The 21,823-nt window shown below is 36.8% G+C and overlaps 1 protein-coding gene across 6 annotated transcripts; it reads left to right on the forward strand.

Moving 5' to 3' along the window:
- Nucleotides 1–359: 359 nt before the first annotated feature.
- Nucleotides 360–20,380, forward strand: sp3a (sp3a transcription factor). 6 transcript variants are annotated; one of them, XR_015498893.1, is made up of 9 exons: nucleotides 360–516; nucleotides 754–827; nucleotides 966–1,076; nucleotides 5,396–6,364; nucleotides 8,825–9,041; nucleotides 10,817–11,006; nucleotides 12,232–12,428; nucleotides 14,528–17,091; nucleotides 17,510–18,339. XR_015498893.1 is itself a non-coding variant. In XM_087266658.1 (8 exons), exons 2-8 carry the CDS (start codon nucleotides 783–785, stop codon nucleotides 14,836–14,838), a joined length of 2,040 nt encoding a protein of 679 aa, XP_087122784.1. In that variant the 5' UTR covers nucleotides 360–516; nucleotides 732–782; the 3' UTR covers nucleotides 14,839–20,380.
- The last annotated feature ends 1,443 nt before the right edge of the window (nucleotides 20,381–21,823 follow it).

Genomic DNA, 21,823 nt, shown 5'->3' on the forward strand with positions numbered 1-21,823 from the left:
CTGATTACAAGACAATGAGAAGTGATGGATCATCAAGTTTCCCTGCTTGTTGAAACAGAAGCAAAGACATCTAGTATTCTTGATATGTTTATGAATGGGGGAGAAAAAGGAAAACCTAAACATGAAGTAGGTCTGCTTGTTATGATAGTCTAAATAGGCAAACGTTTAGAACACAATAATAAAGCAAACCCTGCTCTCCATCACACTGTACATCTTCACCTACAAAACTTGTGTAAGGGACAAGGAAACATAGGAAGCAACCCGGTCAAAATGACAGACATCCCGCCCATCCAATCACAAGCTGAGCTTGCCGAGCGACCCTCCAATGAGAGTATAGACGAAGGGCGGGACTTCCTGCTGGTGACGCAGTTGGCGAAGTGGAAGCCCCGCCGTCAATCAAATTAAGAAAAAAACAAACTGGACTAAAGCGAGCGCAAGCAGCGATTAAAACAACCATGTTCGCGGTGTAAAAAAAGCCAACCATCAATCTCCAGGAAAGAGCTCACGTAATGACCGGTACGTAGCATCTGTGGAGCGCACACAACGATCGCTTTGAATCTTTGTGCAGGCTATGTTTGTGCTAAGCTAGGCTAACGTTAGCAGGCGGGTGAATCTGAGAGAGTTTTAGCAAATAAATACGGAGCTAAATCTATCTATAAGCCGCCGAAACGCTTGTGTGGCACCCGATGAAACACCCGCGTGCTGCAGTCACTCTCTAATGCTTGTTTTAGCATTGTTGTGTGTGTGTTTAAGCGCCTGAAGGGCCAGTGAAAGCGGGAGTCATGGCGGACAGCAGCAGCGCTCAGGACGGCGGCGGCGCGGAGCAGGTAAAAATCGCATCAAATCCTCTCCTCTCTTATTCTCTAATGCATGTGCTTTAGTGAAGTTTTCACTTTGTTCTGTTAAAACACTGGTACTTCCTGTGTGGCCACCCCCTTTCATGTATTAAACCCGCCCATCTGCAGGACGGACAGCCCTCGCCGCTCGCCCTGCTCGCCGCCACTTGCACCGGCCTCGGTTCGCCCGCCCCCGGAGCAGAGAACGGGGCCAGCTCTAATAACGCTTCAGCTGGGGTGGTAAGTCAGAAACTACACCGTTTCACCTTTAAATAACCCTCTTACATATGTTTGAGTACAAGCCCGGGGCGTGTTTGCTTTGTGTGGAGTGTATTTATACCATAAACTTAAAGAAGTAATATGGCTGAGGTAAAGTTGGGTTCATATTCGCACAGCCGTTCATTTCTGAACTTGTGACAGGATCCCTATAATGTACTTTGAATATTCGACAACGTAAGCACTATTTGAATGTTAACAAGGGTGTACTTTGATACTTTGTGGCTGCTAATATGATTTCCCCATTTAGAACTGACAACTCTGAAGTGATATTATTATTATTATTAGAGGCAAAGTTGGTTTTATGTTCGCACATTCGTCCATTTAGCATTATTATCATATTATATCTGAGTATGACTTCTAAACAACATTAACACTATCCAATTCACTGTGAACAATGTTGTACTTTGATAGTCATTTGCTGCTTATATGATTTCCCTATTTAGAATTTGCAAAGAATGTTTTTCTGAAATAATTTTATTAAGGAGAATGTCTGAATATCCTAATATAAAACCAACTTTACCTCTATATATTATTGAGCAGAAAGTCTGAATATGAAACACACTTTACCCCATAATCAGAAGCCACACTATTTAACCCTTATGTACTATGGGGAATGTTTTCATCCATTTCGGGGGATTTGAGTCTTAATTTTGCCATATCTTTTTTTTCTGTTTTTCAGCTAGCAGAATGATTTTTTTTCTGACAAACCTTATTTTGAGAAAATGCTTTGATTTAAAAAAAAAAAAAAAAATCAACAATACAATCCACCAAGTTAAACTGCTGTAAAAATGCATAAGATAATTGTTTTTACATAAATCTGTTAATCAACCTCAGTCCTAATCAAAACTACTAAATTGCTTAAAAAATTACAGGATTTTATCTCCTTAATTATCAAATTCATAAATTATGTCACTGATTTGGTGAAAAAAAAACACAAAATGACGTATTTTCAATATAGAAGGTAAATTATTATTTTCTTTTTTTCATGTCTTGGACATGCATTGCAGTGTTCAAGCTAAGGATTTTACTACTGGCCCAATCATATTTTTACTTGCCCTGCTAACATTTTCACTTGCCCCACCAAAAAATGGCTGGAATTACAGAGAGAATTAACAGATGAAGCGAGACTGCAGTCAGATCATGAAGCAAATCAATGTTGGTCTTTTTTTTTTCGAGGTGTCAGTGCAAAAATTAACAAAACAACAGGCCTAATACAAAATAATATAAGATTAAAATATGGAACAGTTATCAGATGGTAATTTCAGTCAATTTTCCTAACAGATAAACCGCACTCGGGTAATATTTCAGCATGCTTTAACTTTCGTATTCGTCATGAAACACATATTTGCCGGTAGGAATGACATCATACTCGTATTTCTCTCTCATACAGTATGGTCATTCATATGGCTACCATAATACACTCAGATACAGCCTGGTTCGTTAGTTCATGTAGTGATTTTGCTTACAATCACTCTGCTTCAGAGTTTGTTTCGTGAACAACGTTGTACTTTGATAGTTCGTTTGGCAAATGTAAATCCAGCAATCACGCTCTGATCCGCACCAAATCAATCGGTCCGAGACCGCCTGAATGTGGTGGTCTCGGCTCGATTGAAATGAATTCTGGAGCTGATCGATTGTTGTGAGAAGCATTACAATACAACAAACTGACGAACCAGGCTATATTGCAGTGTATTATAGTTAGTAATAGGCATATATATGATAGAGCTGCACAATTTTGGCTAAAATGAGAATCGCAACTTTAAATTTGTCCTGGTCATTAATGCACAGTAAAGCGATGACATCAGAATACAACTATTCATAATTCTGATGTTGAATTATTATGTTTGAGACATATGCTTGCAATCTGTCATTGACAACATTATTAGACCATTTATTCACTGGTATAATCAGACATTTGTCATTATCAGATTCCCTCTTGCATTATATTCAACATTATATAGACTAGAGTAGTTATACTGACACTGTTAAACATTTATTTTCATGCACAAATAAACGCTATAAAAGAAAAACATATTAAACACTTGTCGCAATCATAACTCTATAATGCGATATGATTATTTAAATGTGCGTGCTTTCAGTTTCATTTTCACTGCTTAGTGCGGTTCATACTTCCCATGTAGCTCTCGAACGATCACTCTGTGCCACAAACTAAATGTTATTTACAACTTTATTAAGTTCTGTTAACTAAAGTAGACACGCCCATGTCCATCATTAAGTAGGGCGCGCGCCTGCCCTATCTGGTAACAGGTCAGCAACTCGCGTCACAAGTGATTTCGCAGCCGCAAATAAATCATTACATGAAGACTGAAATGACATTTTTGGGTGAATTGTACCTTGTAAAGTATGCGACTCTTTCAACACCATTTGAAGATGTCCATGTCACTGAGCAACGCATGTAAAACAATGTGAAAACTTGTGCGGCTGCCTTTGCTTTGCTCCTGAACTTAAAAATATGATTGGCAGAATTAAGATTAACTAGGGAGTCGAATCGAGATTGTGATCTTTTTTTTAAATTAATCGTGCAGCTCCTATATATGACTACACTGTATGAAGAGAGAAATTTGAGTAGGCCAGTATGTCATTCCCACCGGTAAAGTGTATTTTGTTGTATACGAAAGTGAAACTATGCTGAAATATTAAACGAGTGGCGTTTATCTGTTAGGAAAATTGACTGATTATTCCTATCTGATATTTTTTTTCCATATTTTTATCTTATGATGTTTTGTATTAAACCTATTGTTTTGTTCATTTCTCCACTGACACCTCAAGAAAGATCAACATTGATCTGCTTCATGATCTGACTGAAGTCTCGCTTCATCTGTTATTTCCCTCTATAATGTAAGCTAGAGCTGCACTATTCTGGCTAAAATTTGTATCGCGATTTTTTTTTTTTTTTTGCTTAAAATAAAGATCACGATTCTGTAGATGTAAAATAAAGATATGGTAAAAACAAACATATGGCACAACATCGATAATAAAATGTGTAGGTCTACTGGTTGCTATAAATAATTCTATTCTACTTATACTAATTCTGATGTTGAATTATTATGTTTGAGATATATGCTTGCAAGCTGTCATAAATTAGACAAATTTAATCACTGGTAAAATCAGACATATTCCATTATCAGATTACATTCAACAAATATATATGGTAGAGTAGTTATACTGACATTGTAAACATTTATTTTCATGCACAACTCTGTTCGCTATGAAAGAAAAAACATATCAAATGCATGTCATAATCATAACTCTAAAATGCAATAAGATCATTTAAATGTCTTGCACACTTTCGGTTTCATTTTGACTGCCAAGTGCTTGTTTATACTTCGCGCGCGGCTCCTAAACGATCACTATGTGCCACAAATTGAATATTATTTACAACTTTATTACCTGTTACTCACAACATTTGCAGGTTCTGTTCACTAAAGTAGACACGCGTGCGACTATCATTAAGTAGAGCGCGCACTCGCCCTTCTGTGATAACAGCTCACGGTCAGCAGTTTACGTCACGTGTGATTTCCCGACCGCGAAAACATCATTATATGAAGACCAAAATGACATTTTTAGGTGAATTATACCTTATAAATACAGTATGTGATGCATTCAACATCATTTGGAGGTGTCCATGTCACTGAGCAACGTGTGTGAAACAATGAAAAGACTCGTGCAGCCGCCTTTTCTTCTCTCCTGAACTTGAAAATATGATTGACAGAATCGTAGAAATGCTGGATTAAGATCGTCAAGGGGGTCGAATCGAGATTGTGATCTTTTTACGATTAATTGTGCAGCTCTAATGTAAGCACATAATGCTGAATTCTGACCAACTTTTTAATAGTTTTACTTGATCGATTTTTACAACCCTTGTCAACTATAATGAGGCCATGTTTAAGGAAGTCTTTCCTCTCTGGTTTATATTTATTGACAATGTCTGTGGGTGTCAAAATAAAAGTGCACCTTTTTACTTCTAATTTCTTGTTGCTCCTCATCATAAATTAAAACAGCGACGTATGACAGCTGAGAGGAATCTGTGGGACTCTAAGAAAATAAATCCTGAATTTCTGATTAATGTGTGGAGAGTTGACTCACAAGTGAACTATTTTGGTCTGTTTAGAAACTTCGCCATGTGAAAGCAAACTGCACCAAGAACAAAAATAAGCATTGTAACAATTGTAATCCCTCTCTTGGAACAAAACAATTGATCTACAGAGGAAAAAGCATCCTAGCATGGATTTCATTGAACATTTTGATTTCCTCCCCAGAATGCAGACCTCTCAGATCAGCTAACCAGCTCAACTGAAAGATGGGAAGCTGTACGGGATGATTCAGGTGTCCTGCATCTCCCCGGCACGGGTATCGTCACATCCAACGGACAGTATGTTCTTCCTCTCCAGAGCCTCCAGGGCCTCCAGAACCAGCCCATTTTACTCACGTCGGGGACCGACGCGTCCGCCGGCGCAGTGCCTAACATCCAATACCAAGTCATCCCTCAGGTGCAGACGACTGACGGGCAGTTGGGTTTCTCTGGGGCCTCGATGGCGCAGGACGCCACGGGTCACATCCAGATCCTCCCAGACGGCACCCAGACCATCAGCGTCACGTCCGCCGACGTCCTCAGCAACAGCCAGAGCCTGATGACACAGACAGGCCAAGTGCACCAGATCCCACAGGTGTCTCTGGGAAGCTCTGCGTTCGGCGGGCAGGTCACAAACGTGCCTCTGGGCTTGCCGGGTAACATTACCTTCGTGCCCATAAACAGCGTGGATCTGGACTCTCTGGGACTGTCGGGAGCCCAGCCCATAGCCACGGGCATCACAGCTGACGGACAGCTGATCATGACCAATCAGAGCGTTGAGAACTCTGAGAAAGCAGGAGAACAGCAGCAGCAGACGCTCAGCACTAACGCGACCGCTGATATGTTTGTGCCTACCACGTCTTCAGTGTCGTCCTCGCAGGCCACCACGATAGACGGCACTGGGGTGTTGACGCAGCAGCCAGTGGCGGGAGAGCAGACGGACAGCTCGGGATACCTCAGTCAGGGAGCGGTGCAGGTGTCTGGAGGACAGCAGGTGATCCAGTTACAGCAGCTGCCCTTGCAGAGCGCTGACGGTCAGGCGTCTGCTCAGGCTCAGCAGACCATGCAAAACATCCAGCTCATCAACCCGGGAACATTCCTCATCCAGGCCCAAACCGTCACGCCGTCAGGACAGATACAGTGGCAGACCTTCCAGGTATGGTTTGCATTGTGTCAGTCATCGACAATTTATTATTTAAAAAGAATGATATATTCTCTTCCATCACATAAAAGCATAAGGAAAATCCCATTCAATTCATATTTGTTTCTATAGCACTTTTACAATGTAGAACACTAACAAAATAAATCAGTTTTTTTTTTTTTTTTTTTTTTTTTAAGAAATGAATGTTTTACAGATGGGACTTGAAAACTTCTAAAAAAAATTCACATTTACTCCGTGCTTGGCTAACTTTGATTTAAAGTAAAAATTGACATTTTGAGCAAAATCCAGCTAAATTTTATTTATTATTTATTTATTCATTATTTTAAATTTTTTAAGTTTGTTTCGGCAGTTCTAAAAACAACTCAGCAAAGTCAACTTGGAGTTAGCTACTTTGAGCTACTGTTGCTCCGTTGCGATAATGCAATCAGTGGGTGTGTTCTCAAGCTCCGCCTTCTTTGTGTGGTTTCTTCCTCCATTTGTTTCTCATTCCACAGGGGTCAGACATTACAACAACATCCAAAACAACAAAACTAACCATATGAATACACTGGAGAGCTGAGTAGCAGAGTTGGGGCCTGTACCATAAAGCAGGATTAGCAGGCCAGCCAGATAAGGTTTAGTCTATTTTGCAGCAATCTTGTGTTTTAGGTCACATGAAGGTAGCTCATATCACTCTTTGTGTGGTATTATGTGTAGAAGAGTATTATAACGCCCGATTCACATAGGGCATCAGCTTTAATGCTTCCTAATCATTTTGAATAGGTGACATCAGGCGTTGCTGAACTGCATTGTGGATTTGTTGGTGCCTCTTCAGTATCGTTGCTCGCTGCAGAAGTTGGGACTTTCTTAACTTTTCAAGCACCAATGGAAGCGTCAGCGAATCAGATCGCTGTATGCAAATTTACCCGCTCAGACAGTAGCCGATTGCTGACTAATTTCATTGGCTGACGCTGCTATGATGATCGCGTCAGCCCCAACTTCAGACATGCCCTCTGTCGAGCGTTGACGCTGAAACCCCATGAGAATGGGATATAAAGCAGCTAAGCCGAGCTGCCCTTATGCCACCTAAAAGCCTTTTTTTTTTTTGCAAACTAAGCTGAAACTTAACTGGCTTGCCAGCTAATCTAGCTTCATGGTACAAGCCCTAGGTACAGATATATCCACACCTGTACAATATCTCACAGAGGGGGTCACACACCAGACGAAAAGCCCACGTCTTTTCTATGACTTTGCGCATGCCAGTGGCACCTTTCGTTTTTTTGTCCATGGCAAATATAAAACAATGTGAAGATTTTTGTCAGATGTTTATGAAACTGCTCTTCTCTCTCAGGGTGTACTCGCATTAGGTACAGTTGATGACAATGATGATGACAATTAATACAGTAAACCTCAAACTGTGTCAACAACACAAATTATGATTATGAGCTTTTAAGTAAAGGAACTAACCATCATTATTCAAATACATATTGCAACATTACAAATTGTAAAGTTGAATGACTATTACCCCCCCTTAAAAATTCTTCACATGGGGTGCTAGTGGCTGGGATGCACAAGAAAAGAAACCAAAAAGCCATTCTGGCTACATCCTTACATCCTTTTTATTTACAATCTCCTCACTGCTGCTTGTCACGGCGCTCATTTTCAGGTGTGTTATTTTTAACTGAGGTGGCGATGACGAAACCCAACCAGAGTCCATTCACTTATTACTTCTAAAAGCACGTGAAAAGCCGTCCTTCACCATTTCAATGAGCTTTGTGCTCGCGCTACCCTGGCATCTCTCATATTAGGTGAACATTAACCATTTTTTCAGAGGATGACAAGCAGACCAACCATTGCCGCAGTTTCGATATAAGTTTTATTTATGAAGAGAAGTTTAAAGCGCTGCAGTGTTTGGGAACTCTGCTTGTCTGAGGTAATTAGTCTGCCATTATTACTGAAATATGAATATTTTACACAAAGAGTGAAGCAGATTGGTTCTACTTAAATGAATTGCAGTGCACACGCGGCATTCTGGAAAGCTGATGTTCCTGGAAAATGCTCGCTGCTTGCACACAATGTGTGCATTGCTCTCTATTTGTGCAAACAATGCGTGCACCTTGATTTGAAATAACCCTAAGCTCTTTAGCCATCCTTCCAAGGTGTGAGCTCAGCAGACACATTTAAATAAATCTATGGCGCTTCATACCAAACTTTTTTTTTTTTATTGATATTGACAATAGTGTTTGGTCACCAAATACTGTTTTATTAGCCCAGTCCTAATTATTACTATGTTGAAAAAGGCTGAGATGTTCTCCAGCTCCCCTTGATGCAGGGAAAGTTCAGAAGAAAGCATTTGTCTGAAATGGAAATGTTTCGACACTGCTCTTCTGGCACTGAATGCTTAATTTTTGTTGTGTGTTGAAAATGTTGGATTAAATTAAATATGTGCGCTTATGCCCTGATTTGTTCATGTAGGTGCAGGGAGTTCAGAATCTCCAGAACCTTCAACTCCAGACGGCTCCAACCCAGCAGATAACTCTGGCCCCGGTGCAGACGCTATCTCTGGGTCAGGGTGGCACACCGGTCAGCCTGAGCTCAGGACAGATGCCCAATCTGCAGTCGGTGACGGTTAACACTGTGGGCCAGGCAGGCATTCAGTTCCAGCAGTCCGAGGACACCGACAGCACCGGAGGTACTGCAGCTGGACTCCTAAAGAGGCCGAAGGGTCTTAAAGGGATAGTTCACGCAAAAATTAAACATTTATTCATTCTCCTCTTGTTCTAAACCTGTTTAAAAAAAAAAATTCTGTTGAAAACAAAGGAAGATATACTGAAGAATGAAAGAGAAAAAACTTTATAGTATTATTTGTTCCTATATACATTGCTCTGACATTCTTGAGTTTAGAGCTGCACAACTCTGGTCTAAATGAAAATCACATTTTTTTTTTTTTGCTTGGAATAAATAGCGTAATTCTTCTGTAGAACATAGTTTTAAAAAGAGGGGTAGTTAAATACTGTCACTTTAGAAAAAAAAGCATACATTCAAATAAGGCTGCACAATATATCATTTCAGCACAGATTTCGCAATGTCAGGGCTCGAAATTAACCTTTTTGCTTAATAGCACTAATGCTCCTTGCTTAAAAAAATTAGGAAAAAATGTAGTCACACCCACTAATTATGAGCACCGTTACTACAAGCTTTATATTACCAGATTTATTGCATTTAAAATCAACACTATTCAAAACTAACACCGGCCCTGTACGCACTGCTTGATTTGAATAAAACGATATAGTACTATTCTCATGGGTAGGCATGGGATGATCACCGTTTTCAAGGTATACTGCGGTTTGGAAAATTTAAGGTTTTAAAACCACCCAAATTTTCTGTAATACCGTTCCTAAGATACGTTTAAGATTTTTTATTTACTTTTTTGTTTTTTATGACAACCGTATCTCCAGCAGAGAAGATATCCAAAGATGCTGTTTTAAATTGTAACGAAATCTGTGTTTTTGAAACTAACAAAGACAGCAGAAGTCAATTATTTAGCCTGACATGTTTACTCCTCCAAAATATAAATCTTTCAAAAAATAAAATATATTGTTTTCAAAGAGGAAAAAAGTTTGTTTTGTTACCCAGACTATTAAAAAGAATATATTTTAGCAGTAATCGTGATACCGTGATGATTTTATCCAAGGTTATCGCACCATCAGAATCTTATACCGGCCCATGCCTACTCACTAGTGCTGTCTGATGTTGCACAGACGATATTGACCTAACTTAACATGTAGAAAGCAATGTAAAGACGTGTGCCCCTACTATGCTTCTCTTTTGTCCTTGAAAATATAGTTGGTTGAATCATAGAAAAGATTGTGGTGGGGTAAACTATTAACGAGTAAACTATTAACGATCAATGCAGCTCTTCTTGAAAATATCTTGTTTTGAGTTCAGCAGAATAAAGAAATTAATACAGTTAAACTAAGTATACTTGGGTGGTCATTAATATACCTGTGTGTGGGAAGCACTGTCATTATACAATCGAAGGCTTTTAAAAACGCGTGAAATTGATAAATTGTGATACAAACTCAACATTGCATATCCTGCGATGTGACTATTGTGAATGATCATATTGCGATATTGATGCTGAAACGATATATTGTGCAGCCCTAGCATATATTTATGTATTTGTTCATGTTTGTTAATGTTAGTTGATGAATATAAAGTCATTCATTGATAGCTCTTATTAACTCACAGTGCAAAAACAAGCACAACATTTAATTTTAGTAATGAACTACAATTAATAAATGCTGTGTAAACCTTGTTCATGTTAGTAAATACATTACCTACATGTCCAGTATTGTAAAGTGTTACAGAATAATCCTGTATGGTGACATTTCGAGAGTGCAGTTGTGTTTAGCAGTACTCAGTGCAGTGCTGTTAGTGTAACGCTGATCATACTATACTCTATAGATATTCAGATTAAGGAGGAGCCTGATTCGGAGGAGTGGCCTCTGGACAGTAGCTCTACGCTGAATGCCAATGACCTCTCTCACCTTCGTGTTCGTTTAGTGGAGGAAGAGATGGAGGCATTGAGCCAGGAGGGCAAACGTCTGCGCAGGGTCGCATGTACCTGCCCCAACTGCAAAGAGGGAGGCGGGAGGTAAGACGAAACGCACACAGAGAAGTTTGTTTCATTATCTTAGGGTATTTTCTCATCTAGCTCACTTACTTTGGTTTAAACGTCCTAGCGTTTGTTTATCTTTTTGATGTGGTTCGTTTAGGCACGTTTGAAAGCAGTATTCGTATTCGGGTATGCACCAAAAGTAAACCAAACAAGTGTAGCGAGACTATGGAGCCAGATCAGTCTAAAAAAAAATACATTTACAAAATAACACATTTTACAAGAATCAAAATCCATTCGTAAATTCAAAACACGACTCAAAATCCAATCCAATTCCAATTCAAAAACTCCTAACATGATTTATAAATTCGTAAATTTAAAACTATTTCTAAATTGAAAAATCCAATTTGTAAATTTAAAACACGATTTATAAATACACTAATTCAATTCGTAAACTTAAAACACGATTTATAAATACACAAATCCAACTCGTAAATGTAAAACTGTTTCTAAATTGACAAATCCAATTCGGAAATTTAAAACTATTTCTAAATTGACAAATCCAATTCGTAAATTTAAAACTATTTCTGAATGCACAAATCCAATTCGTGAATTTAAAACACGATTTATAAATACACAATGCCAACTCCTAAATTCAAAACATGATTCATAAATGCACAAATCCAATTCGTAAAGTGAAAACACAATTCATAAATACACAAATCCAATCCATTAAATCAAAACACGATTAAATCCAATTCGTAAATTCAAAACACGATTCATAAATGCACAAATCCAATTTGTAAATTTAAAACACGATTTATAAATACACAAATCCAATTTATAGATTCAAAACAAGATTCATAAATACACAAATCCAATTCGTAAATTCAAAACACGATTCATAAATACACAAATCTAATTCGTAAATTCAAAAGGCGATTCATAAATGCGCAAATCCAATTCGTAAATTCAAAAAATGATTCATAAATGCACAAATCCAATTCGTAAATTCAAAAAATGATTCATAAATGCACAAATCTAATTCGTAAATTCAAAAGGCGATTCATAAATACACAAATCCACTCAAAAAATTACATTTCAATGTAATAATTATGTATACGAACATTACGATATCGATGCTGAAGCAATATATTGTGCTGCCCTACACTCAGCACAACATGCGTGACTTCATGTTTTCATTAAAGATTGTGTGTGATTTATGTTTTCATCCTGACTGTGCGTTTGTAACGATGTGTTTCAGGGGATCTAACATGGGCAAGAAGAAGCAGCACGTGTGCCATATTGCCGGCTGTGGGAAGGTTTACGGGAAGACGTCCCACTTGCGAGCTCACCTGCGCTGGCACTCGGGAGAGAGACCTTTTGTCTGCACCTGGATGTTTTGTGGGAAGAGGTTCACGCGCAGTGATGAATTACAGCGACACAGGAGAACACACACCGGTACTATTTCTTGCTCACACACACACACACACACACACAATTGAAGTCAAAATTATTAGTCCTGTAGTGAATTTTCTTTTTTTTTTTAACATTTCCCGAATTATGTTTAACAGAGTCAGGAATTTTTCACAGTGTTTCCTATAATATTTTATCTTCTGGATAAAGTCTTATTTATTTATTTTAGCTACAATAAAAGCTGTTTTAATTTTTTTTAACCGTTTTTTTTTTTTGGGGGGGGGGGGGGGGGGGGGTATACAGGGGATAATAATTCTGACTTACAGTATATATATATATATATATATGTACATAGCGAGACACCTTGCTTATATATGCAGCTGCCGTCTAAAGCAATGTCTATATATACATATGGAGTCTCATTAGTGGATGATTGGGAACGCTCGGTTTGACATTAGAGTGTTGCTAAGGTAACGGTGCTGCTGAGAACATTGTGGCAAGCACATACAAACTATGAGCACAGCACATAAACTTTGTAAAAACAACTACACACACTTATGCAGGAAAAATGTTTCATTTGGTGCTGTTCAGTGTTTTCTTTTCTTAATAAAAGAGGAGAAAAAGCGTATTGCTGAACTAAATGCAAATATATAAAGTTATACTATTAATAATGTAAGTTGTTGCATTAGATGTTAGTATGTTACCATTAATTTCAAAGATGAACACATATAAAGTGACTGTTAAATTGTAACTGGGTGGTTTTAACACACACACACGCTTGCGAACATGCATACTGTGCTCTGTACTGTGCATAAATGAGTACACACCTTACAAGATTTCTCTTTTAAATTAATATTTTCTTTTGGAGGCTTTACATTATTATGTTTGTGGATATACATTAGACTAGTCAGTGCCAAAACCAGAACTAATGTCAGTGAAAAATATTGAATAAAATGTGAATAAACAGGAAAAATCTAGAAAATACTAACAACTAGCTGTAAAATAACAATAAAAATATATTTAAATTAATTTTCTTTCTGTAATTAAAAATTTGAGGTGACCACACTCTTATGAATAATACCTGTCTATTAAAATGGTTTTAGCAAATTATATTATTTATATTGTTAAATTATTAAAAGTATTAATTTTCAAAAAGGGGATGTACTCATTTATTTTATTTGTTAAGAAATGAATACTTTGACGCTAAATCAATGCGAGCCCTGAGCTTGATTCTTTGCAACTAGATGGTCCCATCTGGGGGTAATGGCAGACAAAAGCCCCTTTCACACATACAGACCTTTCCAGAAAATTTCCTGTGTTCTGGAAAAGGTGTGTATGTTAAACAGGGCCTTTTTAAAAATACTGGTAAATTTGTCTAGGCTATTTTCCGGAAATAGAAGTTGTAACATTAATGGCTGGAATGCTGCGCTGTGTAAACGCAGAAGGAAGATTGCCGGAAGGAGCGCGTGCACGTCTAGAACGTGCTGACGTGAGACGTCTGCTTTAGCCAGTCAGAACAGTCAGACGCATTCATGTCCGCGCGGTTTATGAGAATAAAAGCCTTTGAATATTTTTCCAGACACATTTAGCTGCTAGAAATTAGTCAGATCACGTTTATATGTTCATCTTAATGCCAACCGTGTAAATAATTATTGATAAGATACTTATGATAAGCCGTTGTTTGTTTACCTTCAAGCTTTGCGTGTGCTCGTGAAACAGCCTGTGAGCGCCTGCACACACACATATCATGCAAGTCCAAAATACCTGTTCACGCACCGTCACCACAAATCCAGTATGGCTTTAAATGCAGCTACTTTATCTGCCAACTTAAAGATAATTAATTCTTGTGCGGCCCAGTACTGATTGATCCCAGGGGATAGGGACCACTGCCTTAGAGGAGTCAAAAACTTGCATACAGCACCTTTAAACAAATAAAAACTGCTTTCATTCTAGCCTAAACGAGACAAATGAAACTTTCTCCAGAAAAAGAAAAAAATTATAGGAAATACTGTTAACTCTGTTAAACCCCATTTGGGAAATATTAAAAAAAGAAGGGAAAAAAAGATAATTTTGACTTCAACTATATATATATGCTCTTCTTTTTCTCTTATTTACACTGTTTGTTATTTCGCCGCCGTCATCAGGAGAAAAGAAGTTTGTGTGTTCGGAGTGCTCGAAGAGATTCATGCGCAGCGATCATCTGGCCAAGCACATAAAGACGCACCAGAACAAAAAGGGCGGAGGCGTGGTTTCCAGCGGGGGCGTGTCCTCGGATGGCATCATCACAGCCGGCGGCACCACACTCATCCTCACCAACATCCAGCCGGGCAGCATGCAGGGTCTAGCCACCGTCAACGCCACCGTCAACACCTCCTCCAGCCCACAGGACCCGCTAAACGCCACCGAAATTCCTCTTCAGTTAGTCTCCGTGTCCGCCGGTGACGCCGTCGAGTGAAACCGAATCTAAACATTCCCGTACGACATCACATCCTGTCCTCCCACAACCTCATTTTCGATTCCTCGCTCATGCATATATATACATATATATATATATACACCTTGCTTTTTATACCTTTTTGCATATTTACCCTCCTTTAAGTGAATGCATATATACATACACACACACACATATATATAGATATAAATATATATTTTACAAATATAGAATTATTGGGGGTTTTGTTCATCTTTTTACGGGGGAAGCATTATTTCTTGATTTCACATACAACACTGAAATGCCTTATATTGTATTATAAGCTGTCGTGTACAAAAAAAGCTCCAGTTCTTCATGGGTGTCAAGCATCTGTTTCAGTGTATTTGTTGGAACGGGGTTTAATCATGGCTTTTGTAAAGATTTGCAGCGCTGGCGACAAACGGGTGGATGATGATTAAGAAAATGAAGAAACGGTTTAGCCATAAGTGGAAATTCTCAGTTATTTCTCTCTGAAAATGCACGGAAGTTCTGCCAATTGGATTAATTACGTCTTTTTATCTTATTATTTTGCCATTTTTTTTATTTATACATCACAATTCTGACTTTTTTTACCTCATAATTCAGTCAATACAAAAAAAATTTAACTCATAATTGAGTAAAAGGTTGGAGTTCTGCCACCATATTATATTTAGTTCTGTGTTAAAGGGTTAGTTCACTCAAAAATGGCATTTACCTCATTATTTACTCTCCCTCATGTGGTTTTAAATCTTTATGAGTTGCTTTTCCCTTCTGCTGAAAAAGGAAGATATAAAACAACAGCTATTGAATTCTATGGTGTTTTTGTTTCTCTATTGCTGCTTTTTTTCAACGTTCTTCACAATATCTTGTTCTTATTTAACAGAAGAAAGAAATTCGTAAAGATTTAGATCAACTTTAGTGAGTAATTAAAACATTTTGGGCAACCTATGCCTTTAGTATCTTGCATGTTTGACTCTCAGCCATGAATTGTGAGGTAACTGCTTTATTATTATAGTTATTATTATTATTTGCAAAACAAAAATCTAATTTAGTCTATTCTGACTAATGCTAATGGAAAACATTGACTTCCATAGTGTTTTTGTTCCTCTATAGACGTCAATGGCTGCTTTTTTCAACATTCATCAGTATCTTGTTTTTATTCAGCAGAAGAAAGAAATGCATAAAGATTTAGATCCACTTGAGTGAGTAAATTAGCATTTTTGGGTGATCTATCTATAAATATATTCAAGTATGTCCCTCAGTCCTTAATTGTAAGGTAGTTGCTTTATTATTGTTAGTATTATTATTGTTTTTGCTACAGTCAAATTCTCTCTATTTTGATGAATGTTGGGGGGAAACCTTGACTTCTATAGTATTTTTGTTTGCTATCGACGTCATTGGCTGCTTTTTCCCCCTCAGCATTTTTCAGAATACCTTTAATTTAAACTTTATATCATCTTGAGTGAGTCTATTTTCATTTTTGGGGGGAATTATCCCTTTAGTATCTTGCGAGTTTGACCCTCAGCCATCAATTGTGAGGTAATTGCTTTATTATTGTTTACTAATGTTAATATTGTTATAATTTTAATTTGCAAAAAATAATAATCTATACTGTGCGATTTAAAAGCTTCCTATTCTGTTTAATCGAATGTATCTTTCGTTAAGATGTTGAACTTCGGTTTAGCTCTCAAATTATTTTAAAACGTCCAATTGTGAGTGTTTTAAATCTGTTGTGCGACATATGTGCATAACTATGAGAAAAAGTTTGAATTGTGAGCTAAAGAATTGCATTATTTTACATTCTTCGGTGAAAATAAGCTATCATGATGATATAATTGTAGTTCTTTAATTTATACTGGCAATTATTCCATTTTTAATGACTTTTTTACATCTGTCAAACTCCAGAAAAAAGTCAGTATGACTTAATTGTGTGAGAAACAAACTTAAGTAGTTATTCAGTAAAAATCCTTATGTCTTACAACTCTTCACAACTTGTTTTCTATTTGCCATATAACCTATTTTTTGTTTAACTTCATGTGAGTCTAATGCCAAGAATGTTGACTTTGCATTTTTGAATGTAGTCGTGAGCTTTGATTGGACAGAATATTAAATATATCTGGTCCTCGCGAGCTCTGATAGGACGGAATATTAAATAGATCTGTTCCTTACGAGCTTCGATTGCAAGCAATATTAAATATATCTGTTCCTCACAAGCTTTTATTGGACGAAATATTAAATATATCTGTTCCTCGCAAGGTTTTATTGGACGGAATATTAAATATATCTGTTCCTCGCAAGGTTTTATTGGACGGAATATTAAATATATCTGTTCCTCACAAGCTTTTATTGGACGGAATATTAAATATATCTGTTCCTCGCAAGCTTTTATTGGACGGAATATTAAATATATCTGTTCTCAAGGGCTTCGATTGGACGGAATATTAAATAGATCTGTTCCTTACGAGCTTTGATTGCAAGCAATATTAAATATATCTGTTCCTCACAAGCTTTTATTGGACGGAATATTAAATATATCTGTTCTCAAGGGCTTCGATTGGACGGAATATTAAATAGATCTGTTCCTTACGAGCTTTGATTGCAAGCAATATTAAATATATCTGTTCCTCGCAAGCTTTTATTGGACGAAATATTAAATATATCTGTTCCTCGCAAGGTTTTATTGGACGGAATATTAAATATATCTGTTCCTCGCAAGCTTTTATTGGACGGAATATTAAATATATCTGTTCCTCACAAGCTTTTATTGGACGGAATATTAAATATATCTGTTCTCAAGAGCTTCGATTGGACGGAATATTAAATATATCTGTTCCTCACTAGCTTCGATTGGACGGAATATTAAATATATCTGTTCCTCGAGCTTTTAATGGACAGAAAATAAATAAATATCTGCTCCTTGTGAGCTTTGCTTGGAAGGAATTTTTAATATCTGTTCCTCATGAGCTTTGTTTGGACGGAATAATAACTGATATATGTTTCTCACACTATCAATGGAAATGTAACAATTTAAAGAGACAGTTCACCAAAATAAAAGTAAACTTAATATTTACTTGCGCTCATGAGTTTTTTCTGTTGAACACAAAACGACATATTGTGAAGAATGTTGAAGAAATAAATCCTGTGGAAGTCAATGGCATTTGTTGTGTTTAACAGAGGAAAGAAACTCAAACCGGTTTGTAAATTGGAACTACTTTGTTCAGGGACAGAGTAACGACAGAATTTCCACTTATGGATAGGCAGTTTCTCATTTGGCGTGATATTGTGTGTTCTCCACATGAGAAGGAGGATGTAAAAGTAAAAAATATGTTCAGAGAAGCTGCCGTCGTGCTGTTGGCAGTCATGAAGGTGTCTTTAAATGTCTGCGTTGCGTTTATGTTGTGTAGTTTTATTTGGTGTAGGTGAAGACCCTGAAAATGGAGGGGCGTAACAGTGGTGGGGAACTATGAAACAATCATGTAATTAAAAGCATTTTATGTAACATAACTTCGTCAACTTGATCAAATCTTTCAATAGGAATTTGTGGCGAATGAAGTCTTTTTTTTTGTTTTTTTTTTTTTTTGTTTTTTTGAGCGAGATGATATTTATATACGTTGTAATCTGGATTTTGTGGCGTCCACAATAGCTTTTCTAAGGATCAGCTCCCTTCGGCTTTTACTTTTTTACAGAACTGGACTGTAGAATCATCAAGAATCGTTTATATGAGATGAAGCGGTTTGTAGTTTGCCAAATTGAATTTGATATAAATACATATATTAAAAAAAAAAATACAAAAAATGAATCGTTTTTTTCGTCCGATGCTTTGCGTTAATATGTAGAACTGTGTTTCAGGACCAAACGAGCAGCTCCGAGTGTCTCATTATGTACGTTTAATAACAGCCTACAGAGGGGTGTGAAGCAGTGCATTGTGGGAAATATCTGAGCCCTTTACTGTTTTGTCTCATCACTGCCTGAACTGTGGGATGAAGCAGTTTTTCAGTTCCTCTCCTTTATTTCTTATCGTCGCGAATCTCTGGAGGCATCAATCTTCATAGGAGTTTAGCAATATTTTGCAAGGGTTGCAAGGAAAAATTTTTTTTTTCTTCATATTTTTCCCCAATTATAATTTTTTACACAGATTTATATTATTTTTTCCCTTTTTTCCCCATTTTTTTCTTAGCATTTTTATTTAATTACATTGTTTTTTCCCAGGTTTTTCCCCCAAAAAAGATTTCTTTAGATTTTTTTATATTATTTTTTCCTAGATTATTTTTTTTCATTTATATTAATTTTCCCCTGATTTTTTTTTTCTTTACATTTTTATTTATTCATATTATTTTTCCCCAGGTTTCATTTCCACCGATTTTTTTTTTCATGTTATTTTTTTCCAAGTTTTCTTTCCCCTGATTTTTTTTCTCTGAATTTTATTTCTTTAATTCTTTTTTTCTTAAGATTTTTTTATTATGTATATCATTATCCCCCTTTTTGCCTTTAGAATTTTTTTTATTTATATTATTTTCCCCCATTTTTTTTTTCTTTACTTTTTTATTTATTCATATTATTTTTCCCGCAGGTTTCGTTCCCCCAATTATTTATTTTTTTCCCTTGAATTTAATTTTCTTTAATTCTTTTTTCTTTAGGCTTTTATTTATTTGCATTTTTTTTTCTTTAGATTTTTTTTTCATTTATATTATTTTTTTCCAAAATTTTTATTTCTTTAATTTACATTATTTTTCCCGATTTATTTATTTTATTTTTTCTTTAGATTTTTATTTATTCATATTATTTTTTCCCCGAATTTTGTCGTCTTATTTTCTTTTAATGCTTTTTATAAAAAGTTTTTCCCAATTATTATATTTATATTATTTTACCCATTTCCCCCAAAATTATTTTCTTTATCTTTTTTTTTTTTTGTAAGTTTTTTTTTTATAAATCTGTTCTTCCCCTTGATTTTTTTTTTTTATATATATATTTTTATCCACAGCAGGTCATCAGGGATGACGCACTCGCTCCTACTCTGTCAGTCCATGTACAAGTGTGGCGTTGTTTCTGTGTGCTACTGTAGGATTATTCTTCAATTTTCTGGTTTTATTCCTTCAGCTAATCATCATTATCGTGTCTCTTTATCTACCGAGTTTGACTACCGTTGCCAATTTATTTTTGTGTGTGTATGTGTGTGTTGGGGACTTTAAGGTCTCCATAGCCAAGTTTGTACCAACTTCACATGAGTTTGATTGAGAAGGTCCAGAGGGGTTAATGGCAGATGATGAAACACTATTTTATTTTTGTTCGTTGTGTTTTTCGGATTTGATAAAGGGTTGTTGTTCTGTCACGGTGATCCAGAAATGCATTTTTAAACCAAGTCTTTTTCTTAGTTTGGTGAAGTCTGATTTTGTTCATTATAAATAGCATCTTAACATGTCACTTTTATATTTTTATTTTTTGGTCTCTTTTGTTGTTGTTTTTGTCAGGAAAGCTTCGGACTATATTGTACAATGCCCACTTTTGAGGGCAGCTGTTTATTTCACACTAAAATGACTAAACATGATCTTCTGCTGGTCACTTGTCTTATTGTCACACATCACTAATGCACACATCTGCACACAGCAAAACTGACTTCTCTTCAAATATCGCCAGCAGTAATAATAATCTGCGTCAGTTAAATCAGTTGAGCGTTGAAGTTCAAATTTTTAACCCAACTGGTTGAGTTATTAATAAATAACCTAATAAAGGTTCAAAATAACCCAACAAAGCACCAAATATGTTTAACTTAACCATTGGGATAAATAAATAACTCAAATGTTTTTTAGAGTTTGATACAACTAACCCCACTGTGTCATGCTTCCCTCAAAACTAGCTGGCAGTCACTGCGCTTTTACACCTTTCAAAATGGTTTCATCTTTTAGCCTAGAAGACGGCGATCACAACAATACAAGATTTTGCTTTCATAATTTAACAGATTTTTTTAAATTAAAAAATATTGACTGTAATAAAAATACTTTTATGCTGCATAAATGGTTTATTCTGTGTATCTCATTCAAATAAGGTAAATGCCAAAGCATGCTAATAGGACTTTTAATTGGCCGGTTACCTGGGTTAATCACTTCCGGTTAACTGTTTACCATTGCAAAATCGTCGCGTTTAAGGTCTGTTTTCTTTAAAAATCAGCGATCTCCACTGGCCTAGTGATACCCGATATAAAGTGGGTCTCAGATTGTACAAGAAGCACTGCATTAAATTACATTCCCCCCGCCATGTCTTTATAATATGAGCATTTATTTTACCCTAGTAATTTCAATAGAGCTTCTGCGCTAACTTAGCCTGCCGATTCTGACGGGCGCGTGCGAGTAAACAGCTTTTTGTCTCGTTTTACGCTTGAGCAACTAAATGAATGCCAAAGTTTATTTAACTGGATGTATTTTAATGACATTACAACATCGATGCTGTATAAGGAACTGTATAAAATGGAAAAAAATCACAATAACAGGTCACCGGAAGTTAATCAGTATGGGAAAACACTAGGTCGGCATATACCCTATTTTGCTTAACTTTTTCAGTTGGCAGGAAGACATCTGCTGACACTGTGGTGAACACCTTGGAAGCATGTTATGGCATGAGCAAATGCCGTAAAACTCCGTGTTACATTTAACCCCACGTCACTTTGTGCCCCGCGCTCCCCCTCTGTTCGCTGGATATATTTTATGAAGTGTTGTAAGATGAACCTCTTTTCAACTCCTGTGTGTGTGTGAAGTCCAGTAGATGTCACTGCAGCAGCAGGTCCAGACCAGGGCATCTCTGCCCGCATGGTCTCTGATACTCCTCCTCATCTGGAATGCATGCGTCGACAGTCGGTGTTAAAATATGTCAACAGAGCCGTCGTGAAGAGCGTCAACCCCACCGTTTCACCCCCTTTAAATTGCATATGAAATGTGTTGTTTATTTTTGAACTTGCTCAAGTATGAACAAAATTCCCCTTTCATGTGTTTTTCAT

This window comes from Danio rerio, chromosome 9 (assembly GCF_052040795.2).
Source record: "Danio rerio strain M-AB ecotype USA chromosome 9, GRCz13ab, whole genome shotgun sequence".
Taxonomy (NCBI): Eukaryota; Metazoa; Chordata; class Actinopteri; order Cypriniformes; family Danionidae; genus Danio; species Danio rerio.